Source organism: Haliotis rubra, unplaced genomic scaffold, assembly GCF_003918875.1.
Source record: "Haliotis rubra isolate DU_JTF1 unplaced genomic scaffold, ASM391887v1 Scf91, whole genome shotgun sequence".
Classification (NCBI taxonomy): Eukaryota; Metazoa; Mollusca; class Gastropoda; order Lepetellida; family Haliotidae; genus Haliotis; species Haliotis rubra.
The window spans coordinates 2,044,848-2,069,214 of NW_025767646.1; the positions used below are offsets into that span (position 1 = coordinate 2,044,848).

The window sequence follows — 24,367 nt, forward strand, 5'->3', positions numbered from 1 at the left end:
ATACTACAGATTGTATAAACAAAAGAAAACAAAGACTCCCCAACTATCCAACCTAAGTCTGAGATCAGAACCATAATATCTATTGCAGTATTAGGACACAGGATCTGTGCATACAATAAGTGTCACTCACTGTCAAATACTTCAACTCTCATTACATCGTAATACGTATTATATAGCAATATGGATATCTGTATTGCAATATAATACACATCCCTACTGAATCAATAGCGTGTGTCTGTACCCCAGTTCATTGTCTGAGCCAGACAAGATTATGTACATACAAGCTGTCGCCATTTAGAGAGAATATAACAGAGTGAGGCGTAAAGCAATATTACTTTACACAAACAATAACTAAAACATCACTTAATCGACATTCTATACATGAATGAGCAAGATATTTAAAAGAATTCATCGAGTGGTTATTTCATAACTTGACATTATGTAACAATTACACAGGCACTATAAAATGTTTACTCGACTAAATTGCCAGAGGCATGTTTGATCAAGATGTTGTAGTGTTGCAAGGTACATAAATCTATGTCGATTGCGTTGTAGTCAGGCCACGTGTTTCATCAGACCCTCCAGACTTGCAGTGTGGTCGATGACTATATTTAAGTGTAATGCAAAACGAAGTCATTTCTGCCTGGACAACAAAATTACATCACATACCCCTTGAAAAATTGTTATATGCAGATAGGCTATTTTGTTTGTAAAACATGTACAGCTTAAGTTCCAGGTGTTTTTCAGTTGCAGAACGTTCTAAAATATTGTCACCTCAGTTTAAAAAAATGAAACATTGCATACACTGGAACTGATCGGGAAAGTGTGGCGTGATTTCCAAGTTTCTAATACAACAGGCATATGTTGAACGGCATTCTCGTATGGATGCGTCAGCTGTAGAAACTTAGAGTGTTCTGTTTGGCCCAGTACATTGTACATTCACGTGACGAAGTGCAGTAAAGTGTTCAACTATTTGGGAGAAGCGACATCCATCCGACCTACAGCCTGTCATTTATACAAATACTGCGTCTAGCACCGACACACGGCTCATGTTGTATTCAAGCATGCATCAACATAGGGCAGGGGTTGCATGTGTTTACACCTTGTTTTGTCTGTCTGTGTACCTACTAAACCAAATAAGGTGAATCCTAGTATATGATTATATATTTAAACGCCAGTGTCATACATGTGATGCACAAAAATGATCGTCCATGTTGATGACATAGATGTATAGAATGCCAGTCACACTGTATCGTCCATGTTGATGACATAGATGTATAGAATGCCAGTCACACTGTATCGTCCATGTTGATGACATAGGTGTATAGAATGCCAGTCACACTGTATCGTCCATGTTGATGACATAGGTGTATAGAATGCCAGTCACACTGTATCGTCCATGTTGATGACATAGGTGTATAGAATGCCAGTCACACTGTATCGTCCATGTTGATGACATAGATGTATTGAATGCCAGTCACACTGTATCGTCCATGTTGATGACATAGATGTATAGAATGCCAGTCACACTGTATCGTCCATGTTGACGACATAGATGTATAGAATGCCAGTCACACTGCATCGTCCATGTTGATGGCATAGGTGTATAGAATGCCAGTCACACTGTATCGTCAATGTTGATGACATAGATGTATAGAATGACAGTCACACTGTATCGTCCATGTGGACATGCTGTTAACATGAGCGGTTTATTTCCTAAACTCGTTTTCATACAAACGAAATACAGACATAAGTACCCAGCGACTTTCTTCGTCGGAGATCGAGGGTCATTATTTATTTACACATTCCTCGAGTTCTTGCTAAGTGTACTCAAATTGCACCAGCAGTACCAGGTTAAAGGAACGTTGTCATAAACAAATACATGGAACTACATTATACATAAACAACAGATAACGTAATTCATAGTGTAAACAATAAAATCTCTTGTACTGCAAACAACACAAACTCTCATATTAGTGTGTGAGGTTCTACAAACTGTCAAAAGCATCAAAATGACAACGGATGTAATATAAAGAAAGTGTCAAAACGAAACATTTAAGTCAGCCGGTAGGAATTTGACACAAGCCAGTTCACCGTATCACTAAACAACCCAAGTACGACATAATACAAACAGAGAATATGCACAGTATGGGTCGATGCAGTTGTAACTACATAACAAATCCAGACGCAGACAACGGCTGAATATGAATAAACAAAGCCGACTGCATCATAGAATAATGTCAAAGAAGTCCAACCTTAAATGAAACTTGTTTTCCTCGAGCAGCTGACGTAACGGCTGAAACAGCTATCATAGCTTCAACCTTTCCACAACGTCACACCGTCATCTTGTCCTCACGACAGGCAACTTATTCGAGACAATTGTATCAAATTTGCAGATAATTCATTAGCCTTTGGTTCGAACTAACGGTGAACGCTAGGAACAGGAATCATTGCTAAATACATACCAAATATTTTATAAGCTGTCTCACTTGACTGCGTTGAAGAGCATGCCCTTACAAGACAGTTTCACCTTGCATACAAAACTACCAACCCTTTCATTGTGCTAAGCCTTGATCAGTTTCAATTCAATAAGTTATCGAACTTTGTTGCAAGTCCTTCATCCGCGTCCGTCGTCTTGGATATTTCCCTTTTTTACGATGTCGTTACTTATTAATGACGAAATTCACACACGACTTCTGCTGGCTGCATTCCCAAGTGACTGTCATCGTGTCGTTCATATGTATTGTCTCCTACTGTGTGGGCTTGGGAATTGTGTCTATAACAACATCGTCTTGGGACTTCACGTTTCACTTGCCAGAGTTTTATCCTTCAGCTCTATTTCTGTTCACGTTCAGCACCCTCCTGTGGCCATTTACAAGGTTATGGCGCCTTCCGTGAAAGGAGGTCAAGAGAGGTGGTTCGCTGAACACAGGACAATAATACTGAGTCGTGAGAAATGCGATCTTCTACATTTAAACGTTGTATTTCAAATCAAAATATTAAACGAGATAAAACTTCCAAAGTAAACACATACGGGTAGTTAGTTATGGATTAATATTTAATGCGTGCTGAAATAGCGTACGCTATAAAGGTAAATTTGACACCAGAACAATACCTGACGCGAAACAGAGAGTGTGAATATGTTTTAAGCAAAATAGTCGTATCAATGATTATGGGTTTAAGGTGGTTTTAGTGCGGGGATTAGAACTCCAGTCTTCAGCTTGTCGAGTTTTAACCACTTGGCTACACATCCGACCACGTCAACGGAACGCTGGACATGGAGTGCTGGCAAAGACATGACCAGATCAAATGGCAACTCCGATCCGTGAGCACAATGACAGTTTATAACGTAAATCCCCACATAATCGAACCAGGACCCGATAAACCAAAGGTCGATGATGTGAACATTAATATAGAGCGTAACCTCGTTAGAATTGACCCTTTTAGTCCATAAACTTCAGCAATCTCCTTCTTGGCGGACTTGTTGGAACGTGCAACGTATATGAAATTAGTATCACGTGGCGGTCATAGTATCACAAATGTGTTAATGCTAATCCGGATCTTAATACGGTACTTTCCGCAATAACAAGGTTTAATTGTATTCATAAATATAACAATATTTCATTTTACCTTAGAGACTCATATTAAAAAAGGCATTTATTTTCATCTGTATATTGATTCGCTTGTATAGTTTTACAATGCCACACAAAACGGAATCAATTATCGCCATCGATGCCGTGAATGGTATGTACACAGCGAGACAGGAGGTGAGTGAGTTTGGTTTTACTCCGCTTTTAGCAATATTCCAGCAATATCACGGCAGGGTAACCAGACATGGGCTTCACACGTTGTACCCATGTGGGGTATCGAACCCGGGTCTTCGGCATGACGAGCCAGCGCTTTAACCACAAGGCTACCCCACCGCCGCCGAGACAGGAGGTAAAGGTATGGAATGTTCATGGAGAACTGAAGTATAGCATGGCTTAGCTTGCTGTTAGTCGTGTGTATCACTGAAGGGATACTTCGCTGCTCACGATTCCTGCAAATGGATCGGTTAGTCACAATCGGTTACACGGTTGGACGCGTGTCATCGTGACCTAACGGCGTGGATTCATGCCCATGATATCAATGACACGTTTGTCTGGTCCAGACTCTATTATTAGTGGAATTCCATGTCATCGCATCCCAATTGCACAGATCGATGCTCATGCTGTTTATCACTGGATTGTCTGGCCCAGACTCTATTACTTAACGCCGCCATATAGCTGGAATATTGCTGAGTGCTGCGTTAAACAACAAACAAAACAAATAGACTCGGTTGTTTCCAAACTATCCTCATGTAAGTCGATTATTGCTTAGTGCGATAATTAACAGGCCAATGACCTATGGTCTTGCACTTCCAGGAAAACGTCCAGAGGCTGTTATTGGAGGCATGTTTGGAACAGAGATATTGATCATTATCATCAGGCTATTCGGAAAAACCCACGAAGATTCGGGTTAGAATTTGCCATAACCAACCTATGCTTGTCTTAAGAGGCGACTTACCCGATCAGGTCACAATCCAAATTTATTCTACCATCCATTTGTGACGTTTTGTCCAGAACCATATGCCCGCACAACTATATTTTACACAGTTCATTATTTGAAATAAACATCATTTAATTTAAACACAACGCTTCCAATCAGAAATATACATTACCAAAATTATTTATTAACGGTAAACGGGAGAAAATTAACCAGTTCGTTTGATGTCACCTGTATGTTTTTGCTGCCATCAAGATTTTAGTCATAAAGACCCTTTAACAAAAAAACAGACGTTCCTTCAAGATTTCACCGTCCTCTAGCCTAAACATACGTATATAGAATATAGGTTTCGCTGTTCGATCATGGTGGAGTTGGAAATCTTTGAAGCGTGTGTTGCGTCGTCTCGGCGGAATAAAAGGCATTATCAGAGAGCGATACGAGATCCTTCTGGCGTCTTACAAACAAGACAAGGGTTCCCCACTCGCGTCCAATGCCAACAAAAGTAGGAGGGGTAAAACAAGAAATTCATTATGATTGCTTTTATCCATCTCCCTCGTGGGAAATTGTGACGTGTGTATGTCTATCTATCTAATTTCCTTAAGAAAATATCTGCAGACTCTCAGTGCTTATTTACCGTCTATGCTTGTCTTTTACATTGCACTGTTGATTAAAATGTTAGAAGACTTTGAGGTGGTGATATCTGTGATTGATCGCTCAGTAACGTGTGTGGCCTGAGAATGTATGTGATCACAAATGCTCGATACATTGGGACCCTTTTAATCTGAACAAAGTTCTGTAAAGATCCGGGTTAGAATTGTTCTACCATAACATGTAAACAATTGTACCCCTGACTGTTTACCTGTCCATTCAGACCATGTATTAGAGTGACATTTAGTCCCAGAAATAAAGATATCTTAGAAAAGATATGTTTACAAAAATCTACAATCAAAAATGACCCCAAAACTTGAGTGAGTGAGTGAGTGAGTTAATATTTAACGTCACATCGGCAATATTTCAGCCATATCGTGACCCCCAAAACTTGAAGAATAACAAGTCATGCATATCAACATGAACCACCAATGACTATCCAACCATTCATATTTGACGCACATGTCCACATCAGAAGAGGTCAATTGGTAAAGAAGTGAAAAGTATAAAACTACTGTTGCAGTCAGTTGTTTTATGTTTCGTTGAACTGTTCATGTGAACGTTATCGTAACAGCTCTGTGTAAAACACTGTCGATGCTATGTAGAGATGTGTCTTTTGGCAGAAACCATGACCAATCCATCTAAAATTTGGACCCGTGATGACCCGGGTTAGAATTGGTCTTTAGCAAAATATCCTTGTGGTAAGAGGCGACTAACGGGGTCGGGTGGTCAGACCAGCTGACTTGGTTCGTCATCGTATCCGAACTGCGTAGATTGATGCTCATGCTGTTGATCACTGGAGTGTCTGGTTCAGACTCAAATGTTTACAGACCGCCGCCTTATAGCTGAGTGTGGCGTTAAACAACAAAGAAGAAGAGTTACTTCCCTTATCAATGCAGTCCCTAATGAAATCGAGACACCACACCCAGACACTCATGAACCTTTTTTTATAGCACACGATGTTATGCACTACCGGTCTATAACGATAACATATAAATTTATGCTTGTAAGAAAAATATATATTCGCATTTAACAGAATGCAAATTAGACAAATACACCGTTTCCTCACGCATTTATACACCCTATTCCAGTTACTTACATTCAGCACTTACGAAAGCAACTTGAACAATTTGAACAGTATTGAGATAAGCTACAAAAAGTGATGAATTATTCTTTTAGAAGAGTATCGGTGGTGGTTAGGCGAAATATACGTACCGATCAGAGTGCAAGATTTGGTCGCAATTAGCAAAGACGAGACCAACTCATAAACTAATGACTGCCGATGAGCAGAAATTGGATAAGATTGTGAGAAGGAAGTCCAAGTCTTTAAGTCATTTAGTGAACGGAGACTTACTGAATAGGAAATAATTGGTTATTGGCTATTAACATAGTTGTGTAGTTGTGTTAGAATCGATCAGCCGATTAAGCCAATAACAGACTTGTTGTACAACTATCCGGCAGTCTAATTTGTTAGCTGTCAGCATTCCATCAATGTCAGTTACATCTTACCGCTGATGGTCAGATTGAATTTACCTACCGAGTAACGCAGTTCCGGACATCGTGAGCAAACTGAAGGTATTACTTAAACAATCGTAAACCTGACAAAATGACATTCAATGTGAAGATAACCTTGAAAGTCAATTAATTCATGGGTTGATGGCTGACGGGAGAATCCAGATTCGTTTGAAATATGTTGGAGGTTACTATTAAGACTGAAAGCCGTTCTTGCGAAGAAAACATAACTTGATTTATCAAAGACAAAGAGGCTCATGAGTTCAAAGTAATCGTGTAGCCTTGTATGAACAGTGCGTGATGATCCATCACTTTGATTACAGTCCCATCTGGTAGCAGTTCGCTGGGGCAAATGGTGCAACATTAGCAAGGCATTGAAGCAGCGACGTGTGAAATACTGGGATCAGATTAGTGAGAATTACCCGTGCAGCCAAATATAAAACACCATAAGACCTGGTGGTAATGTGTAATATGGGTATTCAGACGACGTAAGGATCACTCCTTCACTGCATATGTTGAGGAAAGTATTACCGTTTATTGACAGGGCTGACGTCATGATGACTAATTATTTCCTATATACCATGTGCCACTATTACAGGTATGCAGACCAGCATACTTGAAAGCAATAGTTATTATGATCATATAAACGTAATGATACCTTGAAGTTAATAATATTTATAAAATTCTTTCAACAGAGTGATCAACAAACCATAACAGACCAGGCAGCATGTTTCCGCTCAAATACATATTGGTGTCTGACTTAAACCACATCCAAACCACTCTTAAATGCATTTCTCTTACTTAGGAGGATAACACGAGAAAGATAAATACTTTGCAAGTCGGGATATTAACTTTACAGAACTTTATAAAAAGGCTTGCGAAAATAATTTTTAATGGAGGTTGTGTTCAGCCAAATTGAATACCATCACGGGTAAGCATTCACAGAAAATGGCAGAAAGGTTGACTAATAATAAGAATGAAATGACCTTACTATGATGTCTCCAGAATTAGCAGAGAGAAATATGTACCGTTGGAAAAGTCACTAAATGGTTTCCTTTGACATATAACTCTTCTCAACAATAAAACAGTAATCCCTAACAATAAAATAAATTCATGGTTTTCCATGAATAACTCCTTAGTGAGACTGGTAGATGAATCTTAATCTTTCACATATACCTTGGGACTGTTAAACATTGCATTTCTTGAAAAGCATACACAAATGTTTCCTCATGACTGGTAATACGCAACTAAAATAAAATGTTTTAGTTGCCGAAAATAATTTCATTTAATTTAAAATAATAAATTAAAATAATTTAATGTTATCGTTGTAATAACAACAACTGACAACAAAAAGCCTGACTGATTTAAACAAATAATTTTCCCAAGGTACTCCCACCAGTAACGAGGACATACATGCGCCTCACACCTATTTAAATATGTGTCGCTACATGTCTGTTGTTATTGGTTACATGACCCGTGAAGATCCGGGTTAGAATGAACCTTCAGTAACCCATGCTTGTCGTAAGAGGCGACTAACGGGATCGGGTGGTCAGGCTCGCTTGCTTGGTTGACACATGTCATCGGTTCCCAATTGCGCAGGTCGATGCTCATGCTGTTGATCACTGGATTGTCTGGTCCAGACTCGATTATTTACAGACCGCCGCCATATAGCTGGAATATTGCTGAGTGCGGCGTAAAACTCAACTCACTCACTATTGGTTACAGGTGTGAAAATATTCCATCGACTGACACGTTCACACTAGTGATAATAGGGATGTAGGCAGCTTTCACAGCTAGTACACCACACAATACAATACCACACAATCTTGGTATGATACTTTGTGATGAAACGGGATGACGCATCAATTGACAATAGCCTCTGCAGATAGGTTATGAATAATACAATGTAAAAACAACGCTACACTAGTCAAATATTCATAGTCGCTGTGAAATAGAAGACATGAAAAAGTGTTTTACAGTTGTGTACCTAGTGTGATGACCGTTTTTCAGGACAAATCCACATACACATTGTTGTCTGTTTCTGAAGTCTGTGATTCTCAGACAACTGGCTGTTAGACGTCAATGGAAGCTACACAGACAATCGCAGTCGTTATTTCAAAAGCATGCTTTTTCAGCAATTATAAAACAGATTGACTCTGTCAGTTTGATCAATCACCAGACCGGAATTAGCTTTATAATGAGACAAAACGGAGCCGTGGTCGGCCTAGCCAACACGGTCATGCCTTTTTATCGTAACTGGGAATTCACAAAACTGGTCAACGGCGATATCAGTCTTGCACTCCGCGCAAATCAAACAGCGGTTAACGTTTATCAAGAGTGTAAATTATCAATAGAACTCATCAAATCAAAAATAGTTTCCGTGGAACACATTTTCCTTTATTTCTGAACAAAATCTCTATTGCTAAATGAAATACTGCAAATGTCATGCAAACATATTATGAAAGTGTTTTTGTTTGACAAATACACTTATCTCAAATTGATTCTAAGAAAAGAACTGCAACGGTCGAAGTTAATCCTCTTTCCTCGGCGCATCGTGCCTATACATGCATATTATATCTCAGTATCCTGAAAACCCAGCAAACTAACTATACTAAATTGTTCGTGGGCGGTTTGACTTCACCTCGGAATACAATTGGTGGCGTCAATACAAGATCCGTCTTCCATGGCTTCGAATCCTCAACTCGTCCTTATTATCTTCCAATACGATTTTGCTTGTGTGTTGGGTGTTTAACGCCGCACTGAGCAATATTCCAAAATGTCAGCAGTTTGTAAATAAATGTACATAATGCCAGTCACGACATTGTCTGGTCCAGACTAGATTATTTTACAATCAGTTGGCAGAGGGCGACGTGAACAGACATGCCAACATTACTAAAGACGTAATGTTTGTAACATGCATTACGACGTCAACACTGCGGCATTCCAATGCGATACAAGCACATTCATCAAACATTCTGTTGCTCATGTCGTTGCTCCTTAAGACCCACATTAACCACCGCATGCCAGCCCAACGATTACCAAGTTTTCAATGTTCTCTTAAAGCAACCGCGGAGCCAGAGTATAACATTACCTCTCTGGGGACTTCTGGCATGGTCAGCATAATATTAATAATTTCGTAAGAAGAAAACGTAAGGAAAAAACACGAAGCTCTATGTCATAACTCAATTCTTGATATTCATAGCCACGGCTGGAAACACTAATAGAAAATACGTTTCTGTGTCTTCCATCCCGGTTTCTTGTTCTGCCTCGAGAACCTGACCATGGCGACGTGTTTGCCAGACATCCATTAACATCTGGGTCTGTTCAAGATGGATATTACCAATAGTAATACTCCAGCAAACACAGGTCGTCAGCGCCAGATTGCCTGTCTTGTGTGATGTATATACCGCTAATACTGCAACGACAACACACATCACACAGAAGCCTTACTCTCAAACCGAAAATTGAATTTTCAGCATTCCTGACAAAGCACAATGGCTTCCTCTCTATTTCAGCTACGGCTCGCGTTTGGCGTCCTGGCGGAGCGCGACGTATAATTTGACATTTGGACACGCGATGTTCCATTGTAGATTATATGTACAAGTCACGATTTCCTTAAACACCAGAAACTTGCAAAATATGAACAACAGTGATCAATATGTTGTCGGGGAAGAGCACTGGCGTATCATGTGTGTGTGTGTGTGTGTGTGTGTGTGTGTGTGTGTGTGCGTGTATGTTTGATTGTAATATATATATAGATAGATAGATAGATTATTTCGCCGTAAGGTAGCTTTTTCAACTTATTCTTCCAACAAACAAATGCACAACATAGTATTTTCAAAACATCGCGCAAGTCCAAGTATTTTTCACGAACAATGTTCGTTTTTCAACATTTTCATTTAAAGTTTAATTTGTAACTTTGTTTAATGTATCCGCTGACAGCATGCAGTATACCATCATACAGATTTCAAAGTGAGTTTGAGAAACGGTTTTTCTCAAGCAACGTCGCGTTGATAAGGCTTTACGATGCCGCCAGCTGAAAACGCTTAAAACAAGCATTATCCAGAATTAGATATGGTTGTCACCAAACCTAATGATCGATCTAGGACGTAGGTATAGAATTGATGAAAGACGACTATATACTTGCTGATCTCGATATGGATTTGACTATATTGAAAATGAGTTCCATTTCTTACTCGTATGTGTAGCATACAGATTTACGAATCAATATACATCCAAAGAATCAAAACAACCCAAACTAATATTATTTGTTGGTTCAATGAATTGTTGTGGAAATCTGAATACAAAACTATATATCATGTGAGTATGGACTGAAGACATCTATGTCCCACACAGCCACCGTGTCAGGTTATCAATTAGTGAGTGAGTTTAGTTTTACGCCGCTTTTAGCAATATTCCAGCAATATCACGACGGAGGACACCAGAACTGGGCTTCGCACATTGTACCCATGTGGGGAATCGAACCCGGGCCTTCGGCTTGAGAAGCGAACGCTTTACCCACTACGTTATTCCACCGCCCTGTTAGGTCATCATACTCGGGCTTATGTCCAGGCATTGTCCACCGGCCTGTTAGGTCATCATACCCGGACTGATGTCCAGCCATTGTCCACCGCCCTGTTAGGTCATCATACTCGGACTGATGTCCAGGCAGTGTCCACCGCCCTGTTAGGTCATCATACTCGGACTGATGTCCAGGCATTGTCCACCGCCCTGTTAGGTCATCATACTCGGAGTGATGTCCAGGCATTGTCCACCGCCCTGTTAGGTCATCATGCTCGGACTGATGTCCAAGCATTGTCCACCGCCCTGTTAGGTCATCATACTCGGACTGATGTCCAGGCAGTTTCCACCGCCCTGTTAGGTCATCATACTCGGGCTTATGTCCGGGCATTGTCCACCGGCCTGTTAGGTCATCATACCCGGACTGATGTCCAGCCATTGTCCACCGCCCTGTTAGGTCATCATACTCGGACTGACGTCCAGGCATTGTCCACCGCCCTGTTAGGTCATCATACTCGGACTGATGTCCAGGCAGTGTCCACCGCCCTGTTAGGTCATCATACTCGGACTGACGTCCAGGCATTGTCCACCGCCCTGTTAGGTCATCATACCCGGACTGATGTCCAAGCATTGTCCACCGCCCTGTTAGGTCATCATACTCGGAGTGATGTCCAGGCATTGTCCACCGCCCTGTTAGGTCATCATACCCGGACCGATGTCCAGGCATTGTCCACCGCCCTGTTAGGTCATCATACTCGGGCTTATGTCCTGGCATTGTCCACCGCCCTGTTAGGTCATCATACTCGGGCTTATGTCCTGGCATTGTCCACCGCCCTGTTAGGTCATCATACCCGGACTGATGTCCAAGCATTGTCCACCGCCCTGTTAGGTCATCATGCCCGGACTGATGTCCAAGCATTGTCCACCGCCCTGTTAGGTCATCATACTCGGAGTGATGTCCAGCCATTGTCCACCGCCCTGTTAGGTCATCATACTCGGAGTGATGTCCAGGCATTGTCCACCGCCCTGTTAGGTCATCATACCCGGACCGATGTCCAGCTATTGTCCACCGCCCTGTTAGGTCATCATACTCGGGCTTATGTCCGGGCATTGTCCACCGCCCTGTTAGGTCATCATGCTCGGACTGATGTCAAGGCATTGTCCACCGCCCTGTTAGGTCATCATACTCGGACTGATGTCCAGGCATTGTCCACCGCCCTGTTAGGTCATCATACTCGGACTGATGTCAAGGCATTGTCCACCGCCCTGTTAGGTCATCATGCTCGGACTGATGTCCGGGCATTGCCCACCGCTCTGTTAGGTCATCATACTCGGACTGATGTCCGGGCATTGTCCACCGCCCTGTTAGGTCATCATACTCGGACTGATGTCCAGGCATTGTCCACCGCCCTGTTAGGTCATCATGCTCGGACTGATGTCCGGGCATTGTCCACCGCCCTGTTAGGTCATCATACTCGGGCTGATGTCCGGGCATTGCCCACCGTCCTACTCCCTCGCTCCCACACGCGATCCGCGCTAATCAGCCTCCGCCGACTCAATGGGCGTTTCGGAATTCTCTTTGTGTAGAAATCCAATATACAGAAGACACACAAAATCAGAAGCAAATTTACATTGGTCTGTGCCAGACGTGAATAAACTCAATAAGTAATTTCAGTCCGTTTCGACTTGTGCTGCCAGATGCAAGACGGTAATTTCCCGTTCTCGACGACTATGTTGTGCGCCTATTCAGCCACCAGTGCGTCGGATATCTGACCACCAAAACATATCAGTCATTCAGGGGATATCTCAATCAAAAAGCCATTCCTGCCATAATATTTACCGTCGCTTTGGCACTAATGCAGCACTATGTGTACTTTATGACGACTGAAATGATATTAAAACACTGTGTGGAATTGTTCATGTCAAAACGTCCTACAAATTGAAATCTTGACTGGCTGTTGGGTCATTCAGTGAACAATCCTTCCACGGTGGAGAAAGTCCAAATATATGAGTGACGTTTCATACAACGGCATGTTGTCAAATGTGTAGCATTTAGAGTGAGTGAGTATAATTTTACGCCGTTTTAGCAATATTCCAGCAATATGGAGTATGGACTGAAGACACCTATGTCACACACAGCCACCGTGTCAGGTTATCAATTAGTGTGTGAGTTTAGTTTTACGCCGCTTTTAGCAATATTCCAGCAATATCACGGCGGAGGACACCAGAAATGGGCTTCGCACATTGTACCCATGTGGGGAATTGAACCCGGGCCTTCGAGTGAACCAGCGAACGCTTTAACCATTAGGCTACCCCACAGCCCTGCAACACTTGAATGGATGGTCGTTCATCGATAGGTTAAAGAACCACCACGCGCTTCTTGTGTACGGAAGTCATTTGATCTATACTTCCCATCAAAAGTTTAGATTCACTAGTGTAAACATAGCCACTTACTTCTGGCAACTGTTCTAAACTAAATTTTGCAAAATATTCCATACTGATTAAAGGAACTGTTTACACATGAACTGATGTATTGTAAAACAAATTCGTAACGTTGAAAAGATTATTGTCATGAGTTCAATAAATGATAAAAATCAGTAACAATTGGCGAATTCTTAACTAAACTTTACACCAAAACGTAGCTGTTCACATGCACGATATATGCACATCCCAGATAGCATTCGGACGTAGGCCCAACGTTGGCAATGTTGGCAAAGCCATTGCCAACGTTGGGCCAACGTCTGAATGCTATCTGGGATGCTTTTCAGCAGTTTGATGCATGATCATCGTGGAATTCATCTGCATAAGGTTTGAAGTTGGTTCCCCCAAGTTAGTGGAGAAATCAATCTTCGATGTAACTCGATTATGAAAAATGACACATATTTGACTAATAACAAGAAACACCTAAATCTCAAATTTTTCACAGTTCACATTTGAATGATTTAACTTGAAATTGAAACTAACAGGAATCCCCTGAATGGCGATAATGGCTGTCTTAACAATGGCCCCCACAGGACGGCCTTGATATTTTATAATCATTTGTACTCGATAAACAACGAAGGACGAAGGACAGGTTGTATTCATAATTATGATGTATGAGCGACTCCCCAATAGATGTTATAGATGCAAGCAAGTGTTGTCAGAGATTACCCTAGCTGAAGACTCATTAATTACACTCCCAATCCCCCTGACTCTCCAGGCTCTCTGCTGTTTAAATTCATACTGCCTGGTCACCCCCAATTGAATTACCATCGACCATCTGGGAGCAAGAGGCATTCAGGCTATACCAATCCAGCAGGGTCAGTTTCATATCGTAAGCTTGATTCGATACGACAGTACGGGGAGTGCGTGTCTTAACGCTAATAACAGAACGGTTAGATAAAAAAGTCCTGCTGATGAACACTGCAAGAGACCAAGGGTCATAAACAGTCCATTTTCCCCCGTTCCCATGGGACAAACCAAACGGTATTTATAGTCAAACGGCCATGCTACCAATCTGAATTATGGTAGTTTGAAGAATAATTTCATGTTGTGGTTTCGGGGCTTTTACTCTGCGATGAACAAGTAGGATTATTTGTCATTGCTAACTCGCATCCATAATTCACCATCCTATTAATCTGTATTACTGGATAAAAAATCAGACACGATGACGAATAGTGCACAGATTTCTTATCTCACCCTGGAAGAGCTAAACGGTATTGGCTTGGTAGGAGAATACAGCCATACTTCACCAGTCCAGTGGCTATTTGGGTTGCTTGTTTTACAGTGACCGTTGAATATGGTTTTAGTGTACTGGTTTCCGAACTGTTCTTTATAAAAAATGCACTTTGGACAGAATGTTATTACCCTCTGAGAGATCGAGCCTGTCTGTTACCCACGAACACGAACAAAGCAATCTCTTGAAAGTGCCCAGAACTATCGGGTAACTGAAATGCAACCAGAAATACAGAACTACTCGCGAGTTTAGTGTACAGTTCTCATTGCCAGTATGTCCTGCTTGGTAATCGGCATTTGACCTTTTGTGATATGGACATAACAGAATGAAGAGTTTGGTGTTAAAGGGCCTGTAAGTCTGGTTCCCTGCTCCCTTTGTGTTCAGTATAGGTTTGACTGAATAACACGTTTTTAACAAACAATTGTTTTTACAACATTTCAGTGAACCTGAATGTCAGTGTGTACATTGTCAGAAATGACAAGACCAACTGAATGATAGCTCTATTTATGGTGTTGCTGGATCCTTTAATCAAAACTGACAGATCCCTTTCCATAATCACCAGACATGTTTCCTGAAAACAGGCCTCGACTAAGGTACTTAAATAACAATCAGTAAGTACAGAAATGCATCTGCAGAAAGGAGGCCAATAAAGAAGTCAGTTGCCCCATATAATCTTAGTCGTTAAAAACATGAAAGAAATTGTTACAATATATACGTGAGAGTGAAATGAAATTCAAATACGTGATAGTCTGCTTTTTTTAACCTTTCTCAATAACCACTCGAGACGTCGATAACCAAGACACTCCACACATGTAACCGAGTGTGTCGAAACTAACTATTGATTCTACATCTCTTTGAAGCAGATGACTGATGACAGATTGCAATGGCCAGCCTGCTAGTACCATTCAATTACAACAAATGTGCTAGCACGCACATTAAATTGTTTTTACAATAATCAGACCAATTTTGTTTTGCAAACAACGTAGTGTTATTCATGCCAACGCACACCACGCCTGACAACACACACCTCCAACAATTCAGAAACATTGCATAGCACTGGGTGATGTTTTAAACCATATCGCTTTAACGACCAACATGACAACGCGCCATGGTCTCTTTCAACCTATTCAATGTATTTGCAATCACAAATCTCTACGTAAATGCCCGTTATGCCGATTCCAAATGCAATATGTCGATATTCTGTCGTTGTGTTTTCGGCACATAAAATATTCATCTGACTGGGAATATTTGTTTTAAAACTGATACATTGATCCTGAAGAAGAATATCAAAGTAAATTGAAGTTCCTGTGGCCCAAACCTCCGTTTTTGTTTACGTAAGAAACATGACATTTTCCTTGTGTTAGACCTGAAAAGTTTAAGCTTGATTTTGTTGGCGGCTAAGCCAACAACTATGTGTGATCTCTAGCAGTTTCTCTAGGAACATACAATTGTTGTACCGTCAAAAAAGATAAATGTCACGGGGAAAAATTTGGCAAGAGTCCAATATGACAAACAGGGACCTGTTTCACATCAAAGATTGACAACGCTAAATACATAAAAAGAATTCCACCATTGTTAATCAATGGCCGTGCGCGACGCCATCGTAAACGTGAAGTTTTCTTTGTTGTATTTGAATGTTAATTCTTTTGTATTCTGTCACAGATGGATCTGTTGGTAGACAAGTTTAATGCAGTCCAAACCAGTAGACAAGTACTGAACTCCGTATACAGCAGAGAGGCAAGACATCATATACGGTCCGGTAAATAACCATAGTAAAGTACATCTCTGTCTCTGTGTAGACCTGTACAGATCCGGGTTAGAATTAGTCTTCAGCAACCCATGTTTGCCTTGAGAGGTGACTAACGGGATCGGGTGGTCAGGCTCGCTGGCTTGAATGATTCATGTCATAGGTCACTTCTCATGATGTCAATTTCTCGATTGTCTGTTCCAGACTGGATAATCCCGAGGGGTCACCTTCATATATCTGGGGTATTGCGGCATTAACCAACAAACAAACATACTGCGTGTACATTATGTAAATTAAGAACAACATGTGCAAAATTAATACTAAGGAGTCGACCAGTGAATACTCTGTGGCTGAGACCTTTCAAAAATAAATAATCTGATTCCAAACAAATTTGAAAAAGTACATTTTTCTCAGGTTTTACTTTAAAAAAACATCTTTCACTGGTTCTTCTGAAAAAAGAATATCAAATGGTTAGTTCCAAAACGTCGGTACAAAATGGCCAGATGGTAATTTTTTCCAATTTCTGCATATTACTTTACAGTGGCCATGATATAGGAGAGAGAAAAATCAGTCCGCACTCAGCACTGCATTACTGCAACATGATCAGATTTAATCTGGACCAGGAAAACCACTGATGTCAGCATAAGCAGCACCCCGTCAGTATATGATGCCTGACAACGAGAAATATTAACCATTGTTGCCACAAGATCGACACTGAAGGCAAATGCCACATAGCTCTATATAGTGAATTCTGTTTCACGGATGCTCCATAAATATCTTAATGCAAGATTATATCAGTAAAAGTATGTAATAGCGTCACTGGAAGGACATACAAAACGTCTCTTTGCTTTCAAAGAACCGTTAGTAAAGGCTTTTAGTAGGTTGCAAAGGGCATAGATACACCACCGACGCTGTCTGTAATACAGCCATTTCCTGTGAACATCATACCAGGAGTGACGTCAGCGAATGCATAGACGACTTCCAAAGATGGACTGCAAATAACTCTACATGTATGTTGACGACCTATTTAAATACTAGGTATGTCCTCCAATGCAGGATGATTCTACAAACATCATAGGCAAGAGTTTCAATGGTAGCATACAGAGGCCTTCAATAGAGACGTTTTCAGACTATTTGCCATGGACGGTAAGCATACACCGCTATCTCTGACGGTTATCGTCAACGACAAAGTTAAATTTCCCATTTCGTTAAAACCAGTTCCACTTTCAAAGGCCATCAGAAAGAAATCAAAGGACGAAAAGAGACAATATAATCCATGAAACGGAAAGAAAAACAATAAACCAGAAGTTTGACCAATGGAGCGCACAATCAAATTGAGGTATTTGATTTAATCATGTCCGACCTAAAATTACCAGAAGAACCTGGTTTGTCTGGCGCCACATGGAACACAAAGGCCATGCCACGGGCCCTTGTTCAAATACCCTCAACAACTTGGTCGGGACAAAGGAACAAACACATCTTGTTTTTGTCAATATAAATGAAGTTGGCATCGATTACTGCCTGGTAGAAAAAAGGGAGGTTGGTCGGTATGTAATGTCTGTGAATGTTCACCGCATCTGGCCCTCGGGATGATCGTGGAAGAATAAGAGGACCATGGACCTTTGAGGCGTACTGAGTAAGCATTCGGTTAAACGTGAACCGAAATACGTGTTTACAGTCACGATGTTCTCAGAATGTACATTTTCTGATTTGTCCATATTTGATTGTCCAGCCAGTATGTCGCCTAACAGCCACCTCTGATCACGGGTCATCATGTACACTCAGACGTTCTCGGCTTCTTCCGTTAAAGTTCTCTCGGTGGGTCGACGGAATGATTCGCTCGGGAACAAGACTAACACGGATTTCAACGAATCTGCCATTATCAGTCCTGGTAATATCGCCCACTGTCTACGACCGTGTAAATTCCTTGCACGGATTCAAACAACAGGACGGGGGATCAGGAAGCAGACATTTCGTCTACTTAGGCAATCTTGTAAAATGTTGCTAAGAATGCAGTTCGCTTTTTGGAAATTATACCGGCAATACCTGAATCTGTCTGTCTCATGTCCACAACTTATATTTCCTTTGGCAGATCAAACATGGTACATACATCAGAGATGAACATCACTCGAACAAATATCAGATGTTCTGTATCTTTGTGTTTCATCTTTGGGGTAAATTTCTGTTCTGATTTAAACCCTTTGAAGCCCAGCCCAAAGATTAGATCGTACTGGAAACAGACTCAAAGAAACCATCCTTTGCAGCAATTTGATCAAGATCCCACACTTTTTGTTCATAGTGTACCATAGAATTGGATGACGATCCGTGGAGTGGTTGGGTAGATTTTGACGCTGCTTTGAATTACAATACAACGGCATGTTGTCAAATGTGTTGTCGCTTTCCACTTTTAGAGTGAGTGAGTGAGTGAGTTTAGTTTTACGCAGCTTTTAGCAATATTCCAGCAATATCACGACGTAGGATACCAGAAAAGGGCTTTACACAGTGTACCAATGTGGGGAATCGAGCCCGAGTCTTCGGCGTGACGCGTGAACGTTTTAACCACTAGGTTACCCCACCGCCCCTCCATTTTAGAACTTTGTATGCATGTGGGTTTGGTGCAGTCAGATCAAGGACGACAACCAAGAACATTGTGAGATTGGAAGTTCCGTGCAGCGGATCCTAGTACCTGGGAACTAACTTGTACATTTCATTGAGACTCAGTCGACCCGAGGTGAGGTGAGGTGAAATTGGGTTTAACGTCGTGCTTGAGAATATTTCGCTCATATGACGACGTGCATGCGTGTGTATGTGTATGTGCGGCTGCTTGTACTAGCCCAGACTGATGCTGGTTTTATAGTGCTAGCACACTGTGATACCTGGGGTATGTATTGAAGGAATATATAATGCCTAACATTGGAATCCTCATCCAAAGTACCCTGACAGCTAACTCTACGATGCGTTTGACTACAACTACCCCTTTGTCATTATTTGGCAAGGGTCACAATAAGTTGTTCGGTGAAAACTTTGGTGTGCGTTAATACAAATTATTTAGTGATGCGGCAGGGCTTACCTCCAATGTCACTCACTCACTCGTAAATAGAAAACTAGAATAACTTATTTCAAGTGTCTTTCATCAACGAATGAGAAAGATGTACTTGAATAATATCTTCCAAAGTCAAATCCGCTGTTTCAAGAGATTTTATATCTCTGAATCAAATATTGTCCAAATTCCAGTCAGAATCACCTTTATCATGAATAAATGTCAGTGAACATTTTTATTTTTATATTATTCTTGGAATAAAACCAAAATACAAAAAAGATGCTCATTTGAAAACAAATGAATCCCCTACCGTACTAAAGCTCGGGAACCCCTATCAAACAGAAACGACAAAACCCTTTCCGCGTCCCTAAGTAATCTGAGAGCGGAAGGTCGCGGGTTCGATCCCCGACCGCGTCATACCAAAAGACGTTAAAATATGGTACTTGTTGGTCCCTGTCGGGCGCTCGGCATTAATGGGTACAACAAGGACTGGTCGGCTCGGAGTCAGTATAATGTGTCTGAGTGGGGTATTCATGCTTCACTGCGGCATGGTATCTCAGTGAGCTAGCACTATAAAAGCAGCTTCAGTCTGGGCTAGTACAAGCAGCCGCACATACACATACACACGCATGCACGTCGTCATATGAGCGAAATATTCTCAAGCACGACGTTAAACCCAATTTCACCTCACCTCACCTAAGTAATCTAGAGACCTATTTTCGATGACTTCGCTAAAGCAGTGTTGGATTAGGGTGTAATGGTTCCTATCGTCAGCCTTTGCCTGAATTCGACATTCCATAAACTAGTTTTAATAAATACAACTGAAGTGTCTATGGTTGCGAATGTCTGTCTAAAACTCGACTTGGATAACAACTAAGGGAACACCACTTCATGGCAGTGTTCTTGTATGTATTCTCAGATTTCCTCCCAGGGCGCTTTTCAAATTTGGTGATGAAGACTGGAAAATATTGAAGGAACACTTGAATTTTCCTGTGTTCCCTTATTTGTTTCTCTCAGTACATTAGAAAATTTAACCTCAGGTATGCAATACCTGGTACACCATCCTGTCGTACTAACACGTGAATTATGTGTGCAAACCCGCAGATTAGGAATGTTTGGTCAATTCTTAACGAATGCTTTAGAACCGAGCCGTACCCATGCAAACCACAGAAGAGGTTAGTCGGTGCAGTTGATAGTGGATAGTCATGCGATGCTAGAACTTTGATGGAGAAACAAACATCTAAATAATTCCCAGGCTAATGGGTTTGTTCAGGCAAGCTGGGGGTTCTAGGTTTGAGGCAAACATATGGTCCTTAACACGTATACCGGTATGATGTGCTTAACACAGGAGAAAAGATCTCTATCACTGACTGTCAAACAAAACTCCCAGTCGAGATCAACTGCCTCAAAAAAGTAATTTACAGTCACGTGCAGTATTACGCTTATGCTTTATAATAGTGTAAAAGAACAGGACCTATTAATTGTTTACCAGTAACATCGAACAATACGTCTTGCAGATTTGAGTTCCACCGTATCCACGTCTTATAGGACGCCAATGGAGCCAGGCAGTTTGGATCCCGTTACATGAACTTTTGTGGATAACGACTTTTTCTGATTTGAGAAATGTCTAAAGGATACTAGTTGCCATATTCATCAGATAAATTGTGATGAAGTTACATTTCTCACTTTTCATTCCAGGCTCCCTTGAGAATATACAATTCGAGCTATCAAACTTGCAATCTCTTTATAAGCTCATCATGACCATGCTGGTTATATCTGTTATGACTAGTCTACCGTATTATGAAGGTAGAATTATGTTTTGATGCAAATGTGAAAGTCTCCATCGGCGTACCATTTCTTCTGGATTCTCCCCAGCAAAACAACACACGACACGAACAGCATATTGACAGTATTACAGTTCAGTATCATATTTGACAATGGAGTTAATTCTGTTTTGATGCTCAAACGCTCGATTTACTTCCCGAGAATTATACGGCCGTGTAACTCATGGGAAATCATGGAATAGGTGCTGGCAATGGACATCTATTTACACTTGACGCCAATGTAGCGATCGGGCGATTAAGTAATTCCATGTCGTATACAGAAAGTTGCGAGTATGAAACCCTAGGGGGTCCGAATATTGATTTAAAGGCATGTATAGCTTCTACCTACATGCATGTATCAGATGAGTGGGTATGCAGAAAAAGGGAAGCAGCGCTTTGAGCACTAGTGCTGCCGTATGACAACCGATAAGTGGGTTTCACGCTATTTTAGATGATGTTCTCGCAATATCACAGTAGTCGCCGGAGAATGGGATTCACACACTGAACAGCGGGGAGGAACCACGGTTAGTTAACACACAGTTCAAAATGTCGCCAACATGTTTTTGTTGAATGAAACTCAAAGAGCAGTACTGACACGGTCGGGGCGGTGGGGTAGCCTAGTGGTTAAAGCGCTCGCTCATTAAGCTGAAGGCCCGGGTTCGATTCCCCACATGGGTATAATGTGTAAAGCCCATTTCTGGTGTCCCCGGCTGATATATTACTGGATTGCTAAAAGCAGCGTAAAACCCGATCACTCACTGACACGGTCGTTGAAAGATAATAGTTAAGTCTTACAGGGTTTTTAGGGATCACAATCCTGTTTCTACGAGGTTGTTATGAGTACCACATATTTATAAAGAACTCGACGGGTCCCGAGAGAATACTCGATGAGGAATATCTGTAAGGACCTACATGCAGGACCATGACGTCTTCAATGCATCAGTGTTTTGCAGCGTTGAAAAAAGTTGCCATAGCAACTGATTCAGGACAGCCATTTACACATTTATTCCAAAGGCCTACTATGACGCCAAGATATGCATAACTTGATTGCAATAATGTATTTGATGCTCATCTCCATGTGTAATCCTCACAACCACTGTATTGTATATTGTGTCTGTCGTCACATCAACACGCCCTAAACAATGTCATTGTCTCTTTATCTGTCCATTGTTGTCTCTCTATCTGTCCATTGTTGTCTCTCTATCTGTCCATTGTTGTCTCTCTATCTGTCCATTGTTGTCTCTCTATCTGTCCATTGCTGTCTCTCTATCTGTCCATTGTCTCTATCTGTCCATTGTTGTCTCTCTATCTGTCCATTGTTGTCTCTCTATCTGTCCATTGTTGTCTCTATCTGTCCATTGTTGTCTCTCTATCTGTCCATTGTTGTCTCTATCTGTCCATTGTTGTCTCTCTATCTGTCCATTGTTGTCTCTCTATCTGTCCATTGTTCTCTCTCTATCTGTCCATTGTTGTCTCTCTATTGCTGTCTCTCTATCTGTCCATTGTTGTCTCTCTATCTGTCCATTGTTGTCTCTCTATCTGTCCATTGTCCATTGTGTCTCTATCTGTCCATTGTTGTCTCTCTATCTGTCCATTGTTGTCTCTATCTGTCCATTGTGCTGTCCATTGCTGTCTCTCTATCTGTCCATTGTTCTCTATCTGTCCATTGTTGTCTCTATCTGTCCATTGTCTGTCCATTCTCTCTATCTGTCCATTGTTGTCTCTCTATCTGTCCATTGTTGTCTCTCTATCCATTGTTGTCTCTCTATCTGTCCATTGTTGTCTCTCTATCTGTCCATTGTTGTCTCTCTATCTGTCCATTGTTGTCTCTATCTGTCCATTCTGTCTCCATCTGTCCATTGTTGTCTCTCTATCTGTCCATTGTTGTCTCTCTGTCCATTGTTGTCTGTCTGTCCATTGTTGTTCTCTCTATCTGTCCATTGTTGTGTCTCTCTATCTGTCCATTGTCCATTGTTGTCTCTATCTCCATTGTTGTTGTCTCTCTATCTGTCCATTGTTGTCTCTCTATCTGTCCATTGTTCTCTCTATCTGTCCATTGTTGTCTCTCTATCTGTCCATTGTTGTCTCTCTATCTGTCCATTGTTGTCTCTCTATCTGTCCATTGTTGTCTCTATTGTCCATTGTTGTCTCTCTATCTGTCCATTGTTGTCTCTCTTGTCTCCTGTCCATTGTTGTGTCCATTGTTCTCTCTATCTGTCCATTGTTGTCTCTCCATTGTTGTCTCTCTATCTGTCCATTGTTGTCTCTCTATCTGTCCATTGTTGTCTCTCCTCTGTCCATATCTGTCTCTATCTGTCCATTGTTGTCTCTCTATCTGTCCATTGCTGTCACTTTATCTGAACATTGTTGTTTTTGACAATATATCTGTTTATATTTACATTGGTAAGGACGACCACAAGTAGAATATGCCGCTCGTAGGAAACGCCCAGAGGTTGAGCTGGAGCTACGCTCACCTCATTTATGTTTTAGCCGGAATCTCCGCCCATTGCTGTCGTTGTGTAGTGTTTATCATGTATTGCACAGTCAACTAAAGAAGTTTGGACTCGTCTTAATTCTAAGCAAGTTGCCCTGTCGACATATTAGCGCTGACAAAAAGAATCGTCCACATTACTTATGCGCTGCAATTATGTATGTTCCTGCGAAGAGTATGTTTTTTTGGCATTGAGAGATGTTATGCATCAGTGTTGGTTGATGCTCGGCACGTCGCCATAGAAAAACTGTTCCGTACCTAAATCTCGTCGTGTAGTACGATATGACCTGTTGCAAAAAATTCTACTTCCCTGGAAGACACCACGTTGACATACGACAGACTCGTT

General features: G+C 41.3%; 1 protein-coding gene across 4 annotated transcripts in view; it reads right to left on the reverse strand.

Annotated features, from left to right (window-relative positions):
• LOC124264135 (dipeptidyl peptidase 4-like) overlaps positions 1-24,367 on the reverse strand; it is a 541,860-nt gene that overhangs the window by 320,889 nt on the left and 196,604 nt on the right. The window contains exon 1 of one of the 4 annotated variants that reach the window (XM_046698864.1): positions 2,256-2,405. The exons of the other annotated variants lie outside the window; for them this stretch is intronic. Within the exon in view, the coding sequence (XP_046554820.1) occupies positions 2,256-2,312 (57 nt within the window). The 5' untranslated portion in view covers positions 2,313-2,405. Of the gene's footprint in view, positions 1-2,255; positions 2,406-24,367 lie in introns of those variants that run through there. 4 annotated transcript variants of the gene reach the window in all.